General features: G+C 44.3%; 1 protein-coding gene across 7 annotated transcripts in view; it reads right to left on the reverse strand.

The window, feature by feature from the left end:
• The window catches only part of LOC120055119 (ubiquitin-protein ligase E3A-like), a 64973-nt gene that overhangs the window by 28556 nt on the left and 13075 nt on the right, over nucleotides 1–23342 (reverse strand). For all 7 annotated transcript variants that reach the window (XM_039003043.1, XM_039003045.1, XM_039003046.1 and 4 more), the window contains 7 exons: nucleotides 21668–21975; nucleotides 20256–20923; nucleotides 19889–19966; nucleotides 16732–16887; nucleotides 16329–16655; nucleotides 5375–5519; nucleotides 4905–5110 (listed from right to left, as the gene is read on the reverse strand). In XM_039003043.1, coding sequence (XP_038858971.1) covers nucleotides 4905–5110; nucleotides 5375–5519; nucleotides 16329–16655; nucleotides 16732–16887; nucleotides 19889–19966; nucleotides 20256–20923; nucleotides 21668–21975 — 1888 coding nt within the window. The remainder of the gene's footprint in view (nucleotides 1–4904; nucleotides 5111–5374; nucleotides 5520–16328; nucleotides 16656–16731; nucleotides 16888–19888; nucleotides 19967–20255; nucleotides 20924–21667; nucleotides 21976–23342) is intronic.

The raw sequence follows: 23342 nt of genomic DNA on the forward strand, positions 1-23342 counted from the left end.
ACGTGACAAATAAACTTTGATTTGATTTGCTTCTTCCCTAAAGAGTTCTTGCATAGTTTGGAGCTGTGCTTTGGGTCATTGTCCTGTTGTAGGAGGAAAATGTCTCCATTTAAGCGCCGTCCACAGGGTATGGCATGGCGTTGCAAAATGGAGTGATAGCCTTCCTTCTTCAAGATCCCTTTTACCCTGTACAAATCTCCCACTTTACCACCACCAAAGCACCCCCAGAACATCACATTGCCTCCAACATGCTTGGGAGATGGCGTCAAGCACTCCTCCAGCATCTTTTCATTTTTTCTGCGTCTCACGAATGTTCTTCTTTGTGATCCGAACACCTCAAACTTAGATTTGTCTATCCATAACACTTTTTTCCAATCTTCCTCTGTCCAGTGTCTGTTATTTTGCCCATCTTTAATTGGCCCGTCTGAAATATGGCTTTTTCTTTGCAACTCTGCCTAGAAGGTCAGCATCCCGGAGTCGCCTCTTCACTGTTGACGTTGAGACGGGTGTTTTGCAAGGTACTATTTAATGAAGCTGCCAGGTGAGGACTTGTGAGGTATCTGTTTCTCAAACTAGACACTCTAATGCACTTGTCCTCTTGCTCAGTTGTGCACCGGGGCCTCCCACTCCTCTTTCTATTCTGGTTAGAGCCAGTTTGCGCTGTTCTGTGAAGGGAGTAGTACACAGCGTTGTACGAGATCTTCAGTTTCTTGGCAATTTCTCGCATGGAAACGCCTTCATTTCTCAGAACAAGAATAGACTGATGAGTTTCAGAAGAAAGTTATTTGTTTCTGGCCATTTTGAGCCTGTAATCGAACCCACAAATGCTGATGCTCCAGATACTCAACTAGTCTAAAAGAAGGCCAGTTTGATGGATTCTTTAAATCAGAACAACAGTTTTCAGCTATGCTAACATAATTGCAAAAGGGTTTTCTAATAATCAATTAGCCTTTTAAAATGATAAACTTGGATTAGCTAACACAACGTGCCATTGGAACACAGGAGTGATGGTTGCTGACAATGGGCTGCTGTCATCCGTTTCCAGCTACAATAGTCATTTACAACATTAATGTCTACACTGTATTTCTGATCAATTTTATGTTATTTTAATGGTAAAAAAAAGTGATTCTCTTTCAAAAACATGTACATTTCTAAGTGAACTCAAACTTTTGAACGGTAGTATATATATATATATATATATATATATATATATATATATATATATATATATATATATATATATATTCGTTGGCTATTTTTAAAGATAAAATATTGATACATTATATAGCTCTAATACTTTATATCTGCAAAAATGACAAATGTATTAGTGGGTTTGTTCAGATCTAAAGGGTGTGTGTTCAGAGAGTTCAGAGAGATCCAATTCAGAGAGGCTCATGAGCTTCCATCAGCAGCAGATTTGAATTTAGAAAAGAAAATGCCTTTATGCAAATGTGCATCGATTCTTCTAAATCAAACCGAATCGCACAGAATCGTTCCAAACTAAATGTATGGTTCCTGTATCGTATCGGAGCCCATGTATCTAGATGCGCATCCAATCGATTTGAAAAGGAAAGACGCACATCCCTAATAATATTAACAATAATAATAATAATAATAACAATAATATTATATGACATTTAGCAGACGCTTTTATCCAAAGCGACTTACAGTCATACGTGCATACATTTTTGTTTGTTTTTTTATTTTTATTTATGGGCAACTCTATTAAAAAATGACATCGGCCTATTGGCTGTGATAGACGAGTGTCTTGTCCAAGGGGTGTACTTGTATATCAAGCTACTCAGTGGTGTAAAGTACTTAAGTAAAAATACTTGAAAGTACTACTTAAGGAGTTTTGGGGGGTATCTGTAATTAACTATTTATATTTTTGACTACTTTTACTTTCTTTAAGAAAATATTGTACTTTTTACTACATACATTTTCCTTGACACCCAAAAGTACTCGTTACATTTTGAATGCTTAGCAGGACAGGAAAATAGTCAAATTGACGCACTTATCAACGAAACATCCATCATCCCTACTGCCTCTGATCTGGCGGACTCACTAAACAGAGAACATCCCTGGTCATCTCTACTGCCTCTGATCTGGCGGACTCACTAAACAGAGAACATCCCTGGTCATCCCTACTGCCTCTGATCTGGAGGACTCACTAAACAGAGAACATCCCTGGTCATCCCTACTGCCTCTGATCTGGAGGACTCACTAAACAGAGAACATCCCTGGTCATCTCTACTGCCTCTGATCTGGAGGACTCACTAAACAGAGAACATCCCTGGTCATCCCTACTGCCTCTGATCTGGAGGACTCACTAAACAGAGAACATCCCTGGTCATCCCTACTGCCTCTGATCTGGAGGACTCACTAAACAGAGAACATCCCTGGTCATCCCTACTGCCTCTGATCTGGAGGACTCACTAAACAGAGAACATCCCTGGTCATCCCTACAGCCTCTGATCTGGAGGACTCACTAAACAGAGAACATCCCTGGTCATCCCTACTGCCTCTGATCTGGAGGACTCACTAAACAGAGAACATCCCTGGTCATCCCTACTGCCTCTGATCTGGAGGACTCACTAAACAGAGAACATCCCTGGTCATCCCTACTGCCTCTGATCTGGAGGACTCACTAAACAGAGAACATCCCTGGTCATCCCTACTGCCTCTGATCTGGAGGACTCACTAAACAGAGAACATCCCTGGTCATCTCTACTGCCTCTGATCTGGAGGACTCACTAAACAGAGAACATCCCTGGTCATCCCTACTGCCTCTGATCTGGAGGACTCACTAAACAGAGAACATCCCTGGTCATCCCTACTGCCTCTGATCTGGAGGACTCACTAAACAGAGAACATCCCTGGTCATCCCTACTGCCTCTGATCTGGAGGACTCACTAAACAGAGAACATCCCTGGTCATCCCTACAGCCTCTGATCTGGAGGACTCACTAAACAGAGAACATCCCTGGTCATCCCTACTGCCTCTGATCTGGAGGACTCACTAAACAGAGAACATCCCTGGTCATCCCTACTGCCTCTGATCTGGAGGACTCACTAAACAGAGAACATCCCTGGTCATCCCTACAGCCTCTGATCTGGCGGACTCACTAAACAGAGAACATCCCTGGTCATCCCTACTGCCTCTGATCTGGAGGACTCACTAAACAGAGAACATCCCTGGTCATCCCTACTGCCTCTGATCTGGCGGACTCACTAAACAGAGAACATCCCTGGTCATCCCTACAGCCTCTGATCTGGCGGACTCACTAAACAGAGAACACCCCTGGTCATCCCTACTGCCTCTGATCTGGCGGACTCACTAAACAGAGAACATCCCTGGTCATCTCTACTGCCTCTGATCTGGAGGACTCACTAAACAGAGAACACCCCTGGTCATCTCTACTGTCTCTGGTCTGGAGGACTCACTAAACAGAGAACATCCCTGGTCATCCCTACTGTCTCTGTCCTGGAGGACTCACTAAACAGAGAACACGTGGTCATCCCTACTGCCTCTGATCTGGAGGACTCGATAAACAGAGAACATCCCTGGTCATCCCTACAGCCTCTGATCTGGCGGACTCACTAAACAGAGAACACCCCTGGTCATCCCTACTGCCTCTGATCTGGAGGACTCACTAAACAGAGAACACCCCTGGTCATCCCTACTGCCTCTGATCTGGCGGACTCACTAAACAGAGAACATCCCTGGTCATCTCTACTGTCTCTGATCTGGAGGACTCACTAAACAGAGAACACCCCTGGTCATCCCTACTGCCTCTGATCTGGCGGACTCACTAAACAGAGAACACCCCTGGTCATCCCTACTGCCTCTGATCTGGCGGACTCACTAAACAGAGAACATCCCTGGTCATCCCTACTGCCTCTGATCTGGAGGACTCACTAAACAGAGAACATCCCTGGTCATCCCTACTGCCTCTGATCTGGAGGACTCACTAAACAGAGAACACCCCTGGTCATCCCTACTGCCTCTGATCTGGAGGACTCACTAAACAGAGAACATCCCTGGTCATCCCTACTGCCTCTGATCTGGAGGACTCACTAAACAGAGAACATCCCTGGTCATCCCTACTGCCTCTGATCTGGAGGACTCACTAAACAGAGAACATCCCTGGTCATCTCTACTGCCTCTGATCTGGCGGACTCACTAAACAGAGAACATCCCTGGTCATCTCTACTGTCTCTGATCTGGAGGACTCACTAAACAGAGAACATCCCTGGTCATCTCTACTGTCTCTGGTCTGGAGGACTCACTAAACAGAGAACATCCCTGGTCATCTCTACTGTCTCTGGTCTGGAGGACTCACTAAACAGAGAACATCCCTGGTCATCTCTACTGTCTCTGGTCTGGAGGACTCACTAAACAGAGAACATCCCTGGTCATCCCTACTGCCTCTGATCTGGCGGACTCACTAAACACACATGCTTCGTTTGTAAATTATGTCTGAATGTCGGAGTGTACCCGTGGCTTTCCATAAATAAAAAAACAATAAAATGGTGCCATCTGGTTTGCTTAATATAAGGAATTTGAAATGATTTACTTTTGATACTTAATAAGTTTAAACCAAATACTTACTCAAGTCAAGTTTTACTGGGTGACTTTTACTCTGTCATTTTCTAATGAAGGTATCTTTACTCAAGTTTGATAGTTGGGCACATTTTCCCACCACTGCTCACGCTACAGAAACAGGAGAGAAGCTCCTGCCCTACGGGCCGTTCTGGCTAGCACAAGTCTACTTACTATATCATATCTAACAGGTTTAAACATGTTACATTAATGACATTGAAACAGGTTGAAATGTGTTCCAGTACCGGGTTTAAACATGTTACATTAATGACATTGAAACAGGCTGAAATATGTTCCAGTACCGGGTGAGAGTCTGCCAGGTCAAGATAGGTCCCTTTCTTCCCCATCAGTTTCCTGTAGACCACCATGGGGAAGTGAACATCCAAGATGCAGTTGTTGTAGATGGCCAGGCCCAGGACGATGCCGATCAGGGTGAACTGGGCCTCATTCTCCAGAGAGGACGGGTTGTACCAGAACAGCTTGGTGGACTCATCATACGTAAACATGCCTGCGGGAAGGAACACATTCATTCATTATGTTTTATTTATGTAGCCACAAATTGTCCACTCAGTAAACACTCGCTACTGTCTGCCAGAGTCCTGAGACCCCAAAAAATATATATTACAGTGACTGTCTAAAAAAAGGAACATAAAAACACCATGAGGACAGTTTGCTGGTGAATAATACATAGAAATGCCTGAGCGATCAGTAAGAACTTGTCATGAACATGTCTTGAAATCTTCACAAATGTTAAAGCAGAAGAGTATCTTACCAATATCGGGATTGAACATCTCCTCAAGGACAAGCTGGAAAAACTCTTTAGACACTCCTCCTTCGTCAACGCCCTGCTCTCCTTCAAACTCCACAAACAGCTGCTTCCTCAGGTCCGCTGGGTTCTCCATGGAGATCATCTCTAACTGTAGGACGCAGAAAGCAGAGTATCTTAGGGGAAAACAGCAACATACTTTTTGGTCAAAATGGATTAAATTACTTTTGTCCTCATCAATTTGATTCTTCACCAAGACTCTTCCTAGAGCTGGCCGCCCAGCCAAACTGAGCAATCGGGGGAGAAGGGCCTTGGTCAGGGAGGTGACCACAAACCCAATGGTCATTGACAGAGCTCCAGAGTTCCTCTGTGGAGATGGGAGAACCTTCCAGAAGGACAACCATCTCTGCAGCACTCCACCAATCAGGCCTTTATGGTAGAGTGGCCAGACGGAAGCCACTCCTCAGTAAAAGGCACATAACAACCTGCTTGGAGTTTGCCAAAAGTCACCTAAAGGAATCTCAGACGATGAGAAACAAAATGATCTGGTCTGATGAAACCAAGATTGAACTCTTTGGCCTGAATGCCAAGCGTCACATGTACAGGAAACCTGGCACCTTCCCTACGGTGAAGCATGGTGGTGGCAGCACATGCTGTGGGTATATTTTTCAGCGGCAGGGACTGGGAGACTAGTCAGGATCAAGGGAAAGATGAACGGAGCAAATTACAGAGAGATCCTTGATGAAATCCTGCTCCAGAGTGCTCAGGACCAGTGACAGGATGTACCAGTGACGAGGAACCATTCAACGCTGGTCTGACTAATCGGAAGCAACGCTTCAAGATTGTTTTGATCAGGCGGACTGGAATATGTTCCCGGTCAGCCTCAGAGAACAACATCGACCTATACGCTGACTCGGTGAGTGAGTTTATAAAGAACTGGAGATATTGTACCCACTGACTATTCAAACCTACCCTAACCAGAAACTGTTGCTGGATGGCGGCATTCACGCAAAGCTGAAAGCGCAAACCACCGCGTTTAACCATGGAAAGAGGTCTGGGAATATGGCTGAATATAAACAGTGTAGTTATTCCCTCCAAGGCAATCAAACAAAGCGAAACGCCGGTACAGGGACCTTGTGGAGTCGCAATTCAACGGCTCAGACACAAGACGTATGTGGCAGGGTCTTCAGGAAATCACGGACTATAAGAAGAAAACCAGCCACGTCACAGACACCGACGTCAAGCTTCCAGACAAACTAAACACCTTCTTTGCCCGCTTTGAGGATAATACAGTGCCACCATCGCGGCTCGCTAACAAGGACTGCGCCCCCCCCCCCCCTCTCTCTGTGGCCAACGTGAGTAAGACATTTAAACATGTTATCCCTCGCAAGGCTGCTGGGTCAGACGGCATCCCTAGCTGCGTCATCAGAGTATGCGCAGACCAGCTGGCTGTTGTATTTACGGACATATTCATTCGCTCCCTATCCCAGTCTGTTAACCCCACATGCTTCAAGATGGCTACCATTGTTCCTGTACCCAAGAAGTCAAAGATAACTAAATGACTACCACCCCGAAGCACTCAGTTCTGTCATCATGAAGTGCTTTGAGAGACTAGTCAAGGATCATATCACCTCTACCTTACCTGACACCCTAGACCCACTTCAATTTGCAAACTGCCCCAATAGATCCACAGACGATGTATTTGCCTTCGCACTGCACACTGCCCTATCCCATCTGGACAAGAGGAATGCCTATGTAAGAATGCTGTTCATTGACAACAGCTCAGCATTCAAGACCATTGTACCTTCCAAGCTCATCATTAAACTCAAGGCCCTGGGTCTCAACCCCGCCCTGCGCAACTGGGTACTGGACTTTTGACAGGCTGCCCCCAGGTGGTGAAGGTAGGAAACAACACCACTTCGCTGATCCTTAACACTGGAGCTCCACAAGGGTGTGTGCTCAGCCCCCTCCTGTACTCCCTGTTCACCCATGGCCATGCACGCCTCCAACTCAATCATCAAGTTTCCGGGCGACACCACAGTAGTGGGCTTCATTACCAACAATGATGAGACGGCCTACAGGGAGAAGGTGAGGGCCCTCGGAGTGGGGTGTCAGGAAAACAACCTCTCACTAAACGTCAACAAAACAAAGGAGCTGATCGTGGACTTCAGTAAACAGCAGAGGGACCACCCCCCTTATCCACATCAAAGGGACAGCAGTGGAGAAGGTGGAATGTTTTAAGTTCCTCGGCGTACACATCACAGACAAACTGAAAATAGTCCAACCACACAGACAGTGTGGTGAAGAAGGCGCAACAGCGCCTCTTCAACTTCAGGAGGCTGAAGAAATGTGGCTTGTCACCCAAAACCCTGACAAACTTTTAGATGTACAATCGAGAGAATCCTGTCGAGGCTGTATCACAGCCTGGTACAGCAAATGCTCCGCCCACAACCGTAAGGCTCTCCAGAGGGTGGTGAGGTCTGCACAACACAACACCGGGGGCAAACTACCTGCCCTCCAGGACACCTACACCACACAATGTTACAGGAAGGCCAAAAAGATCATCAAGGACAACAACCACCGAGCCACTGCCTGTTCACCCCGCTATCATCCAGAAGGCGAGGTCAGTACAGGTGCATCAAAGCAGGGACAGAGAGACTGAAAAACAGCTTCTATCTCAAGGCCATCAGACTGTTAAACAGCAATCACTAACTCAGAGAGGCTGCTGCCTACATTGAGACCCAATCACAGGCCACTTTAATAAAATGGATCACAAGTCACTTTAAACAATGCCACTTTAAATAATGTTTACATATCCTACATTACTAATATCATAATATCTATAATATCAAGCAAATAGCTGTCCCAATCCAACCTGACAGAGCTTGAGAGGATCTGCAGAGAAGAATGGGAGAAACTCCCCAAATACAGGTGTGCCAAGCTTGTAGCTTCATACCCAAGAAGAGTTGAGGCTGTAATCGCTGCCAAAGGTGATTCAACAAAGTACTGAGTAAAGAGTCTGAATACTTATGGAAATATGATATCAGTTTTATATTTTTAATAAATTACCAAAAATGTCTAAAACACAGGTTTGGCTTTGTCATTTTGGGGTAATGTGTGTAGATTGATGAGGGGGAAATAATGATTTAATCAAATTTAGAATAAGGCTGTAACCTAACAAAATGTGGAAAATGTCAATGGGTCTGAATCCTTTACGAAGGCACTGTATTTCATGTAGTCCTCATTATATCCTGTTATATTCCTATCAACAGAGAGACATGTAGTCCTCATTATATCCTGTTATATTCCTACCAGCAGAGTGACATATTTCATGTAGTCTTCATTATATCCTGTTATATTCCTACCAGCAGGGAGACATGTAGTCCTCATTATATCCTGTTATATTCCTATCAGCAGAGAGACATGTAGTCCTCATTATATCCTGTTATATTCCTATCAGCAGAGAGACATGTAGTCCTCATTATATCCTGTTGTATTCCTACCAGCAGAGAGACATGTAGTCCTCATTATATCCTGTTATATTCCTATCAGCAGAGAGACATGTAGTCCTCATTATATCCTGTTATATTCCTACCAGCAGGGAGACATGTAGTCCTCATTATATCCTGTTATATTCCTATCAGCAGAGAGACATGTAGTCCTCATTATATCCTGTTGTATTCCTACCAGCAGAGAGACATGTAGTCCTCATTATATCCTGTTATATTCCTACCAGCAGAGAGACATGTAGTCCTCATTATATCCTGTTATATTCCTATCAGCAGAGAGACATGTAGTCCTCATTATATCCTGTTGTATTCCTATCAGCAGAGAGACATGTAGTCCTCATTATATCCTGTTATATTCCTATCAGCAGAGAGACATGTAGTCCTCATTATATCCTGTTATATTCCTATCAGCAGGGAGACATGTAGTCCTCATTATATCCTGTTATATTCCTATCAGCAGAGATACATGTAGTCCTCATTATATCCTGTTATATTCCTATCAGCAGAGACATGTAGTCCTCATTATATCCTGTTATATTCCTATCAGCAGAGAGACATGTAGTCCTCATTATATCCTGTTGTATTCCTATCAGCAGAGACATGTAGTCCTCATTATATCCTGTTATATTCCTATCAGCAGAGACATGTAGTCCTCATTATATCCTGTTATATTCCTATCAGCAGAGACATGTAGTCCTCATTATATCCTGTTATAGTCCTATCAGCAGAGAGACATGTAGTCCTCATTATATCCTGTTATATTCCTATCAGCAGGGAGACATGTAGTCCTCATTATATCCTGTTATATTCCTATCAGCAGAGAGACATGTAGTCCTCATTATATCCTGTTATATTCCTATCAGCAGAGACATGTAGTCCTCATTATATCCTGTTATATTCCTATCAGCAGAGAGACATGTAGTCCTCATTATATCCTGTTATATTCCTATCAGCAGAGAGACATGTAGTCCTCATTATATCCTGTTATATTCCTATCAGCAGAGAGACATGTAGTCCTCATTATATCCTGTTGTATTCCTATCAGCAGAGAGACATGTAGTCCTCATTATATCCTGTTATATTCCTATCAGCAGAGAGACATGTAGTCCTCATTATATCCTGTTGTATTCCTATCAGCAGAGAGACATGTAGTCTTGGTTTCCAAGATCTTATTTTCCGCTCGTATTTCTTCCTTCATTTTATTACTGTAATCCAGTCCTGTTTTTAAGGCCTCAACCTCCCCTAGCAGCCCAGGCAATAGATCCAGTTTGTTTTATCTCCTCTCTCATGCTTGTAAGCAATGCTCTATCTTCTGGAGACTAAGTTATAAAATGTCTCCCTCCATTTTGAATTTTAGACGGCGGCTTCCGTTCAGTTCTTTTGCTCGCAGAGGAAAGGTCGTCTCTTGTTCGCCTCAACGTATCCGATTATTTTTTCGAGCGTATCAAAATGCTGATCAATAAATAGTTCAAGGTTCTCTATATTATCAAGAAAGTATGTTTTTAGGCAGTTATCAGCTAATCCTCAATTTTATGATTAAATAATGGGACAAGCTGTGCCTACCACGTCATCAGCCACCACCGCTCTCTTTAGCTAGATAGTTCACATGGAGACTTGTAAGATGTGATGGAGTCCTCACTGACAGACAGGCTAGATACTGATGTCTCTGAATGGAGAGAGACCTGACACTCTGACAGACAGGCTAGATACTGATGTCTCTGAATGGAGAGAGACCTGGCACTCTGACAGACAGGCTAGATACTGATGTCTCTGAATGGAGAGAGACCTGGCACTCTGACAGACAGGCTAGATACTGATGTCTCTGAATGGAGAGAGACCTGGCACTCTGACAGACAGGCTAGATACTGATGTCTCTGAATGGAGAGAGACCTGGCACTCTGACAGACAGGCTAGATACTGATGTCTCTGAATGGAGAGAGACCTGGCACTCTGACAGACAGGCTAGATACTGATGTCTCTGATACTGATGTCTCTGAATGGAGAGAGACCTGGCACTCTGACAGACAGGCTAGATACTGATGTCTCTGAATGGAGAGAGACCTGGCACTCTGACAGACAGGCTAGATACTGATGTCTCTGAATGGAGAGAGACCTGACACTCTGACAGACAGGCTAGATACTGATGTCTCTGAATGGAGAGAGACCTGGCACTCTGACAGACAGGCTAGATACTGATGTCTCTGATACTGTTGTCTCTGAATGGAGAGAGACCTGGCACTCTGACAGACAGGCTAGATACTGATGTCTCTGAATGGAGAGAGACCTGGCACTCTGACAGACAGGCTAGATACTGATGTCTCTGAATGGAGAGAGACCTGGCACTCTGACAGACAGGCTAGATACTGATGTCTCTGAATGGAGAGAGACCTGGCACTCTGACAGACAGGCTAGATACTGATGTCTCTGAATGGAGAGAGACCTGGCACTCTGACAGACAGGCTAGATACTGATGTCTCTGAATGGAGAGAGACCTGACACTCTGACAGACAGGCTAGATACTGATGTCTCTGAATGGAGAGAGACCTGGCACTCTGACAGACAGGCTAGATACTGATGTCTCTGATACTGTTGTCTCTGAATGGAGAGAGACCTGGCACTCTGACAGACAGGCTAGATACTGATGTCTCTGAATGGAGAGAGACCTGGCACTCTGACAGACAGGCTAGATACTGATGTCTCTGAATGGAGAGAGACCTGACACTCTGACAGACAGGCTAGATACTGATGTCTCTGAATGGAGAGAGACCTGGCACTCTGACAGACAGGCTAGATACTGATGTCTCTGAATGGAGAGAGACCTGACACTCTGACAGACAGGCTAGATACTGATGTCTCTGAATGGACAGAGACCTGGCACTCTGACAGACAGGCTAGATACTGATGTCTCTGAATGGACAGAGACCTGGCACTCTGACAGACAGGCTAGATACTGATGTCTCTGATACTGATGTCTCTGATACTGATGTCTCTGATACTGATGTCTCTGAATGGAGAGAGACCTGACACTCTGACAGACAGGCTAGATACTGATGTCTCTGATACTGTTGTCTCTGAATGGAGAGAGACCTGGCACTCTGACAGACAGGCTAGATACTGATGTCTCTGAATGGAGAGAGACCTGGCACTCTGACAGACAGGCTAGATACTGATGTCTCTGAATGGAGAGAGACCTGGCACTGACAGACAGGCTAGATACTGATGTCTCTGAATGGAGAGAGACCTGGCACTCTGACAGACAGGCTAGATACTGATGTCTCTGATACTGTTGTCTCTGATACTGATGTCTCTGATACTGATGTCTCTGAATGGAGAGAGACCTGACACTCTGACAGACAGGCTAGATACTGATGTCTCTGAATGGAGAGAGACCTGGCACTCTGACAGACAGGCTAGATACTGATGTCTCTGAATGGAGAGAGACCTGGCACTCTGACAGACAGGCTAGATACTGATGTCTCTGAATGGAGAGAGACCTGGCACTCTGACAGACAGGCTAGATACTGATGTCTCTGAATGGAGAGAGACCTGACACTCTGACAGACAGGCTAGATACTGATGTCTCTGAATGGACAGAGACCTGGCACTCTGACAGACAGGCTAGATACTGATGTCTCTGAATGGACAGAGACCTGGCACTCTGACAGACAGGCTAGATACTGATGTCTCTGATACTGATGTCTCTGAATGGAGAGAGACCTGACACTCTGACAGACAGGCTAGATACTGATGTCTCTGAATGGACAGAGACCTGGCACTCTGACAGACAGGCTAGATACTGATGTCTCTGAATGGAGAGAGACCTGACACTCTGACAGACAGGCTAGATACTGATGTCTCTGAATGGAGAGAGACCTGGCACTCTGACAGACAGGCTAGATACTGATGTCTCTGAATGGAGAGAGACCTGGCACTCTGACAGACAGGCTAGATACTGATGTCTCTGAATGGAGAGAGACCTGACACTCTGACAGACAGGCTAGATACTGATGTCTCTGAATGGAGAGAGACCTGGCACTCTGACAGACAGGCTAGATACTGATGTCTCTGAATGGAGAGAGACCTGGCACTCTGACAGACAGGCTAGATACTGATGTCTCTGAATGGAGAGAGACCTGGCACTCTGACAGACAGGCTAGATACTGATGTCTCTGAATGGAGAGAGACCTGACACTCTGACAGACAGGCTAGATACTGATGTCTCTGAATGGAGAGAGACCTGGCACTCTGACAGACAGGCTAGATACTGATGTCTCTGAATGGAGAGAGACCTGGCACTCTGACAGACAGGCTAGATACTGATGTCTCTGAATGGAGAGAGACCTGGCACTCTGACAGACAGGCTAGATACTGATGTCTCTGATACTGATGTCTCTGAATGGACAGAGACCTGGCACTCTGACAGACAGGCTAGATACTGATGTCTCTGAATGGAGAGAGACCTGGCACTCTGTCAGACAGGCTAGATACTGATGTCTCTGATACTGATGTCTCTGAATGGAGAGAGAAACTTGGCACTGCATTAAAATGTTACTTGACAACTTTTACTTGTCTTGTCTTTTTTTATTATTGAAGGACATCAGTCAATATGGGGAGGGAGAAACCCTGTGTATTCTGGACCAGGATCAGTCAATATGGGGAGGGAGAAACCCTGTGTATTCTGGACCAGGATCAGTCAATATGGGGAGGGAGAAACCCTGTGTATTCTGGACCAGGATCAGTCAATATGGGGAGGGAGAAACCCTGTGTATTCTGCAACAGGATCAGTCAATATGGGGAGGGAGAAACCCTGTGTATTCTGGACCAGGATCAGTCAATATGGGGAGGGAGAAACCCTGTGTATTCTGCAACATGATCAGTCAATATGGGGAGGGAGAAACCCTGTGTATTCTGGACCAGGATCAGTCAATATGGGGAGGGAGAAACCCTGTGTATTCTGGACCAGGATCAGGTATCAGTCAATATGGGGAGGGAGAAACCCTGTGTATTCTGGACCAGGATCAGGTATCAGTCAATATGGGGAGGAAGAAACCCTGTGTATTCTGCAACAGGATCAGTCAATATGGGGAGGGAGAAACCCTGTGTATTCTGCAACAGGATCAGTCAATATGGGGAGGGAGAAACCCTGTGTATTCTGGACCAGGATCAGTCAATATGAGGAGGGAGAAACCCTGTGTATTCTGGACCAGAATCAGTCAATATGGGGAGGGAGAAACCCTGTGTATTCTGGACCAGGATCAGGTATCAGTCAATATGAGGAGGGAGAAACCCTGTGTATTCTGAACCAGGATCAGGTATCAGTCAATATGAGGAGGGAGAAACCCTGTGTATTCTGGACCAGGATCAGTCAATATGGGGAGGGAGAAACCCTGTGTATTCTGGACCAGGATCAGTCAATATGAGGAGGGAGAAACCCTGTGTATTCTGGACCAGAATCAGTCAATATGGGGAGGGAGAAACCCTGTGTATTCTGGACCAGGATCAGGTATCAGTCAATATGAGGAGGGAGAAACCCTGTGTATTCTGAACCAGGATCAGGTATCAGTCAATATGAGGAGGGAGAAACCCTGTGTATTCTGGACCAGGATCAGTCAATATGAGGAGGGAGAAACCCTGTGTATTCTGGACCAGGATCAGTCAATATGGGGAGGGAGAAACCCTGTGTATTCTGGACCAGGATCAGTCAATATGGGGAGGGAGAAACCCTGTGTATTCTGGACCAGGATCAGTCAATATGGGGAGGGAGAAACCCTGTGTATTCTGCAACAGGATCAGTCAATATGGGGAGGGAGAAACCCTGTGTATTCTGGACCAGGATCAGTCAATATGAGGAGGGAGAAACCCTGTGTATTCTGGACCAGGATCAGGTATCAGTCAATATGGGGAGGGAGAAACCCTGTGTATTCTGGACCAGGATCAGGTATCAGTCAATATGAGGAGGGAGAAACCCTGTGTATTCTGGACCAGGATCAGTCAATATGGGGAGGGAGAAACCCTGTGTATTCTGGACCAGGATCAGTCAATATGGGGAGGGAGAAACCCTGTGTATTCTGGACCAGGATCAGGTATCAGTCAATATGGGGAGGGAGAAACCCTGTGTATTCTGGACCAGGATCAGTCAATATGGGGAGGGAGAAACCCTGTGTATTCTGGACCAGAATCAGGTATCAGTCAATATGGGGAGGGAGAAACCCTGTGTATTCTGGACCAGGATCAGTCAATATGAGGAGGGAGAAACCCTGTGTATTCTGGACCAGGATCAGGTATCAGTCAATATGGGGAGGGAGAAACCCTGTGTATTCTGGACCAGGATCAGGTATCAGTCAATATGGGGAGGGAGAAACCCTGTGTATTCTGGACCAGGATCAGTCAATATGAGGAGGGAGAAACCCTGTGTATTCTGGACCAGGATCAGGTATCAGTCAATATGGGGAGGGAGAAACCCTGTGTATTCTGGACCAGGATCAGTCAATATGGGGAGGGAGAAACCCTGTGTATTCTGGACCAGGATCAGGTATCAGTCAATATGAGGAGGGAGAAACCCTGTGTATTCTGGACCAGGATCAGTCAATATGAGGAGGGAGAAACCCTGTGTATTCTGGACCAGGATCAGGTATCAGTCAATATGAGGAGGGAGAAACCCTGTGTATTCTGGACCAGGATCAGGGAACTCCTGTTATATACGGGGCATCACACAGGAAGAACACTTCTTCTATGGTATTATGTAAAGGGTTGTTCATTCTACATTGACCTGTTACTACATTTGAAAGTTATCAAAACACTTAGTTTACAATATCTACATACATTTAGGAATTGCATTAGTCTCATATTACTCTGTAGACTACTGACTTATTAAACACTTCCTCTGGCATCTCACCGTACATCTGCCTGTAGTTACTGATCTCAACCTGCAGGAGGTTTGTTTGTGGTTACCGAGGAAACCGCTGCGGACAAGGTTCTGACAGAGGGGCGTGTCTTGGTGGTGGCGAGGACACACCCACATCAAACCACACCCCCAAGCCAACTCACGTTTGGCTTCTGTCACGGCCGCCAGCAAAATCTAATCAAGTTTAGAATAAGGCTGTAACATAACAAAAATGTGGATAAAAGTCAAGGGGTCTGAATTTTTTCCGAATGCACTGCACATTGTATCATCGTCCATGAAATGGTTTTGGAGAGAGAGGAGAGTAAATAGCAGAGTTAAACATGGTCAACATGCATGAGTTTGAGAATATATATTCTTAAGGAGCAAATAAAAAAAAAACGAGGCCAAATCAGCGGGTGCAGTTCCCCGTCAACATTACACCAACAAGTGTCTGTGTGTGTGTGTCTGTGTGTGTGTGTCTGTGTGTGTGTGTCTGTGTGTGTGTGTCTGTGTGTGTGTGTCTGTGTGTGTGTGTCTGTGTGTGTGTGTCTGTGTGTGTGTGACTCACCCTGACGAGGGCGTCGTCGATGATGTGGTCTCGTCGTACTTTGAGCCTGAGGTACGGGTTGAGTTGCTGTCCTTGTACCAGGCTGTAGAGCGCCGTGATCCTCCTCTCGCTGTACATGCTGATGCGGTTGTCGTAGTACAGACCCAGGCTCTTGGTGCAGGCGTTGAGGATGAAGGGACAGCTCTGGAAGGAGAACTTACTCTCCGAGTCCACCTTGAAGAAGGTAAAGTCCTTGTCCATCTCTAGAACATCGTTCAGCGGCTCGTTGACAAACTCCTCGAAGGGGATGAGGGGTCGTCTGCAGTCCAGGGTCCTGACGCCCAGCTCCTTTTTTAAAATGATTTGAAAATCAGAAAGTATTTAAATCGTTGTGAACAACATATGTCCATTGTGGTCGTCTCACCTTCTCCAAAGGGTCGACCCGGGGCCCCTTCTTGTTACTCCTCTCCTCCCCCAGGAGCTCCTGCAGGGTGAGCTCGCTGGACTCTGACGCAGGCTCCTCCTCCTCATTGTGACCCGTATCCAGGTCTCCTCCCAGGACGTTGGCGTAGAACACCAGCTTCAAATACAATCAAACTTTATTTAACATGCTTTTTTTGTTTTTATGCAAAACGCTTTACAGTAAAAAAAAAAAAAATATTCAAGACAGATACCCAATCGAGTGGCTCCTAATTGATTCGGTGAGATACCCAATCGGGTGGCTCCTACTTTTCGCGTCAATGATTTTGAAAAAAACTGGAAAGCAAATGATCCTCCATCACTACGAGTGCGGCAGCGTAGCCTAGTGGTTAGAGCGTTGGACTAGTAACCAAAAGGTTGCTATATCGAATCCCCGAGCTGACGAGGTACAAATATGTCGTTCTGCCCCTGAACAAGGCAGTTAACCCACTGTTCCCCTGTAGGCCGTCATTGTAACTAAGAATATGTTCTTAACTGACTTGACTAGTTAAATAAAGGTATATATAGTTAAATAAAGGTGAAATAAAAATAAATTAAAAACTACAACAGTAGATGAATCAAGTGTATATTACTATTTAAATATTGAAAAGGTGTGGGCTACGGATGAAAATAGAACGGTCAATGAGCCATATGGCATAGAGTAGTACAAACACTGGGAAGATCCAGAGGATGAAGGATGAGGAGGGTGTAGTTGTGAGACTGAGTCTGAGCAGGTGTGATGTCATTGATGTGCATGGTAGCAGTGGGAACATGTGGGTCTGAGCAGGTGTGATGTCATTGATGTGCATGGTAGCAGTGGGAACATGTGAGTCTGAGCAGGTGTGATGTCATTGATGTGCATGGTAGCAGTGGGAACATGTGGGTCTGAGCAGGTGTGATGTCATTGATGTGCATGGTAGCAGTGGGAACATGTGGGTCTGAGCAGGTGTGATGTCATTGATGTGCATGGTAGCAGTGGGAACATGTGGGTCTGAGCAGGTGTGATGTCATTGATGTGCATGGTAGCAGTGGGAACATGTGGGTCTGAGCAGGTGTGATGTCATTGATGTGCATGGTAGCAGTGGGAACATGTGGGTCTGAGCAGGTGTGATGTCATTGATGTGCATGGTAGCAGTGGGAACATGTGGGTCTGAGCAGGTGTGATGTCATTGATGTGCATGGTAGCAGTGGGAACATGTGGGTCTGAGCAGGTGTGATGTCATTGATGTGCATGGTAGCAGTGGGAACATGTGGGTCTGAGCAGGTGTGATGTCATTGATGTGCATGGTAGCAGTGGGAACATGTGGGTCTGAGCAGGTGTGATGTCATTGATGTGCATGGTAGCAGTGGGAACATGTGGGTCTGAGCAGGTGTGATGTCATTGATGTGCATGGTAGCAGTGGGAACATGTGGGTCTGAGCAGGTGTGATGTCATTGATGAGCATGGTAGCAGTGGGAACATGTGGGTCTGAGCAGGTGTGATGTCATTGATGTGGTCGTCTGTTTATTGACCTTGGTATGGTTGATATTGTTTGAGAATACAAATTAAATCAAATTTTAAAAAGTCTACAATAAAATAAATATAAAAAATATATATAAAATAATACAGAAATATTTAATTAAAAGGACAGTAAAATCATTGTTTAAAGGCTAAAAAGGTGCGTTTTCAAAAACCTTGACTGTGTCTGTACCTCTTACCTGACCGGGCAAGTCGTTCCATAGCTGTGGGGCGAGAGTGTTCTGCTCCCAGCCTTGGTTCTACCACTAGGTAATGCTAATGGACCTTGGTTCTACCACTAGGTAATGCTAATGGACCTGGGTTCTACCACCAGGTAATGCTAATGGACCTGGGTTCTACCACCAGGTAATGCTAATGGACCTTGGTTCTACCACTAGGTAATGCTAATGGACCTGGGTTCTACCACCAGGTAATGCTAATGGACCTGGGTTCTACCACCAGGTAATGCTAATGGACCTTGGTTCTACCACTAGGTAATGCTAATGGACCTTGGTTCTACCACTAGGTAATGCTAATGGACCTGGGTTCTACCACCAGGTAATGCTAATGGACCTGGGTTCTACCACCAGGTAATGCTAATGGACCTTGGTTCTACCACTAGGTAATGCTAATGGACCTTGGTTCTACCACTAGGTAATGCTAATGCACCTTGGTTCTACCACTAGGTAATGCTAATGGACCTGGGTTCTACCACTAGGTAATGCTAATGGACCTGGGTTCTACCACCAGGTAATGCTAATGGACCTTGGTTCTACCACTAGGTAATGCTAATGGACCTGGGTTCTACCACCAGGTAATGCTAATGGACCTTGGTTCTACCACTAGGTAATGCTAATGGACCTTGGTTCTACCACTAGGTAATGCTAATGGACCTTGGTTCTACCACTAGGTAATGCTAATGGACCTTGGTTCTACCACTAGGTAATGTTAATAGACCTTGGTTCTACTCCTAGATATTGCTAATGGACCTTGGTTCTTCTCCTAGATAATGCTAATATACCTTGGTTCTACTCCTTGGTTCTACTCCTAGATATTGCTAATGGACCTTGGTTCTACCACTAGGTAATGTTAATAGACCTTGGTTCTACTCCTTGGTTCTACCACTAGGTAATGCTAATGGACCTTGGTTCTACCACTAGGTAATGTTAATAGACCTTGGTTCTACTCCTTGGTTCTACGCCTAGATATTGCTAATGGACCTTGGTTCTAATCCTAGGTAATGCTAATAGACCTTGGTTCTACTCCTAGATATTGCTAATGGACCTTGGTTCTACTCCTAGGTAATGCTAATAGACCTTGGTTCTACTCCCAGGTAATGTTAATGGACCTTGGTTCTACTCCTAGATATTGCTAATGGACCTTGGTTCTTCTCCTAGCTAATGTTAATAGACCTTGGTTCTACTCCTTGGTTCTACTCCTAGATATTGCTAATGGACCTTGGTTCTTCTCCTAGCTAATGTTAATAGACCTTGGTTCTACTCCTTGGTTCTACTCCTAGATATTGCTAATGGACATTGGTTCTTCTCCTAGGTAATGTTAATAGTTTGTATGGAAGGAGCTGTCAGATCAGATTGACCAAGGCAGTTTTGAATCAGAACAGTACCTTCAGACACTTGGCTGCAGCCACCACACACGCGTCGTCGTTGACCAGACTGTCGCTGTCGTACTCGTTGCTGATTACCTGAATAAAAATGAGAATAATACATTTTTTAAAAATGTGTATAACAGCTAAGCATTTCACTGTACTGTTTACACCTGCTGTATCCTGTGCATGTGACAAATCACTCCTGGTTAAGATTGAGTTAGCACTATTCATTACAGAGGAATCAAACTCTAGCTAGGTAGAAAATGACAAAATGCATAAAGAATATTGAGCATGTAACTGAGCATTCTGTATAAATCAGTCTTGTCGACTGCGAGCATGAATTAAATAATTAAAAAGACTAAAATCAGATAAAGACTAAGTTTACCGTGTAGGTGATGAGTTGCTGGAAGGTCTCCATCATACGCCTGATGTGCTCTACACTGTACCGAGACCACAGGCGCGTCAGCTTGGCCAGGGCAGGCAGAGGGAGTTTACTCATACACTTACAGAACAGAGGCATGGCCATCTCCAGGTACTCTGGGCTGTGGAGGCTGCTGTTCTCCATCACGATGACGAAGATGTTTAGGTAGTCTGGGTTGGTGTCGTACACGTCCAGATAGGTTAGATCCAGCTCTACGTTGGGAGTTAGGTAGACCAGGGCGTTGAGGAAGGCTGATTCCATCTTCTCGTTGGAGAGGAGTCTGTCGTACACTCTCCTCACAGCTTCTATGTCCACTGAGACCTCCACAGGACCCAGTCTGTTCTCCGTCGATCCCGTCGCTCCTTCCATGGACGCCGAGGCCTCTGATTCCTGCTCCATGGCGGTGGTTCTCTCCTTGTCGTCCTCGTCCTTGTCCTCGTCTTTGGCCTGGTGGGTCTTGCGCTGCTCCTTGGTGTTGGGGTGTTGCTCCTTGTCTTTCCTGAAGCTCCGCACCAGACCGTCAGCGCTGGAGAAGATCCTCCCGATGACTCGGATCAGAGGAGAGTAGTCCTTCTTCCCCTCACAGATACTCAGGATCTCATACACCTTCTCCTCGGTCAGGTAATGCACCTCTGGACAGAGAAATCACAGAGAAAATGAATGCATGAGCAACCATTTGATTCACTCTAAAATGAATACATGGGCAACCATTTGATTCACTCTAAAATGAATACATGAGCAACCATTTGATTCTCTCTAAAATGAATACGAGCAACCATTTGATTCTCTCTAAAATGAATACATGAGCAACCATTTGATTCTCTCTAAAATGAATACATGAGCAACCATTTGATTCTCTCTAAAATGAATACATGAGCAACCATTTGATTCTCTCTAAAATGAATACATGAGCAACCATTTGATTCACTCTAAAATGAATACATGAGCAACCATTTGATTCTCTCTAAAATGAATACATGAGCAACCATTTGATTCTCTCTAAAATGAATACATGAGCAACCATTTGATTCACTCTAAAATGAATGCATGAGCAACCATTTGATTCTCTCTAAAATGAATACATGAGCAACCATTTGATTCTCTCTAAAATGAATACATGAGCAACCATTTGATTCACTCTAAAATGAATGCATGAGCAACTATTTGATTCTCTCTAAAATGAATACATGAGCAACCATTTGATTCTCTCTAAAATGAATACATGAGCAATCATTTGATTCACTCTAAAATGAATACATGGGCAACCATTTGATTCACTCTAAAATGAATGAACATTGAATAGAGAGAAAAAGGTCACAGAGGGCAGTGTACTGTACATGGTGCCATTTTGGGACTGTGAAAAGTATTGTGTTTACCTCTGAAGTCTTCCCTAGGAGGAAACAGGTTGTCTTCGTGGTCTGGCATCTTCCCGTGACGGTCGCCCAATAAGGCAGGGTGGGTTTCTTTGGCACTGCTATTGTCAGGGAAGGCAGCAGAGTGACGACCACACAGTTTGGCATTCATTTTATAGAGCTCCAGGGCTCTGATAGCTGCCGTGTTGTGATCCAGCGGTTGAAAACCAAGACACGAAGCACACAACTCATTCGTGCAGGCCCCATTTCCACAGCCCTCTGTTAACTGGCGAAAGTAGCGCTCAATTAGATGCTTTGCAGCCGCTCTCTTCCTGTACAGGACATTCAAACAGGAAGTGACAAGGTTTTAGTACGATGACCATTGAAAAGGAAGCGTGCTCATCACATGACTAACAAATCACACACAGAAGATAGATCAACTTTACAATGTTGATTAAAAAGCACAAAAACAATCAAGACAGTCAGAATAAACTAGCGATGCAACAGTTACAATAAATGTACTAATCGTAAGTTAATCACAGCATTGCATTGCATTTGGAGGAAAATGTAGTAGGCCTATGATTTGGCTCCAATGTTGCAAATTGATCGATGTGAAAAATTATGACATGTTAAAAATTAACTGACTGAATCACCACAATGTCACATCATATCAGACTAATGATCTATCCTTACATCACAATGTCATATCAGACTAATGATCTATCCTTACATCACAATGTCATATCAGACTAATGATCTATCCTTACATCACAATGTCATATCATATCATACTAATGATCTATCCTTACATCACAATGTCATATCATATCAGACTAATGATCTATCCTTATATCACAATGTCATATCATATCAGACTAATGATCTATCCTTACATCACAATGTCATATCATATCAGACTAATGATCTATCCTTATATCACAATGTCATATCATATCAGACTAATGATCTATCCTTACATCACAATGTCATATCATATCAGACTAATGATCTATCCTTATATCACAATGTCATATTAGACTAATGATCTATCCTTACATCACAATGTCATATCATATCAGACTAATGATCTATCCTTACATCACAATGTCATATCATATCAGACTAATGATCTATCCTTACATCACAATGTCATATCAGACTAATGATCTATCCTTATATCACAATGTCATATCATATCAGACTAATGATCTATCCTTACATCACAATGTCATATCATATCAGACTAATGATCTATCCTTACATCACAATGTCATATCAGACTAATGATCTATCCTTACATCACAATGTCATATCAGACTAATGATCTATCCTTACATCACAATGTCATATCAGACTAATGATCTATCCTTACATCACAATGTCATATCATATCAGACTAATGATCTATCCTTACATCACAATGTCATATCATATCAGACTAATGATCTATCCTTACATCACAATGTCATATCAGACTAATGATCTATCCTTATATCACAATATCATATCAGACTAATGATCTATCCTTACATCACAATGTCATATCAGACTAATGATCTATCCTTACATCACAATGTCATATCATATCAGACTAATGATCTATCCTTATATCACAATGTCATATCATATCAGACTAATGATCTATCCTTATATCACAATATCATAGACTAATGATCTATCCTTACATCACAATGTCATA

Source organism: Salvelinus namaycush, chromosome 10, assembly GCF_016432855.1.
Source record: "Salvelinus namaycush isolate Seneca chromosome 10, SaNama_1.0, whole genome shotgun sequence".
Taxonomy (NCBI): domain Eukaryota; kingdom Metazoa; phylum Chordata; class Actinopteri; order Salmoniformes; family Salmonidae; genus Salvelinus; species Salvelinus namaycush.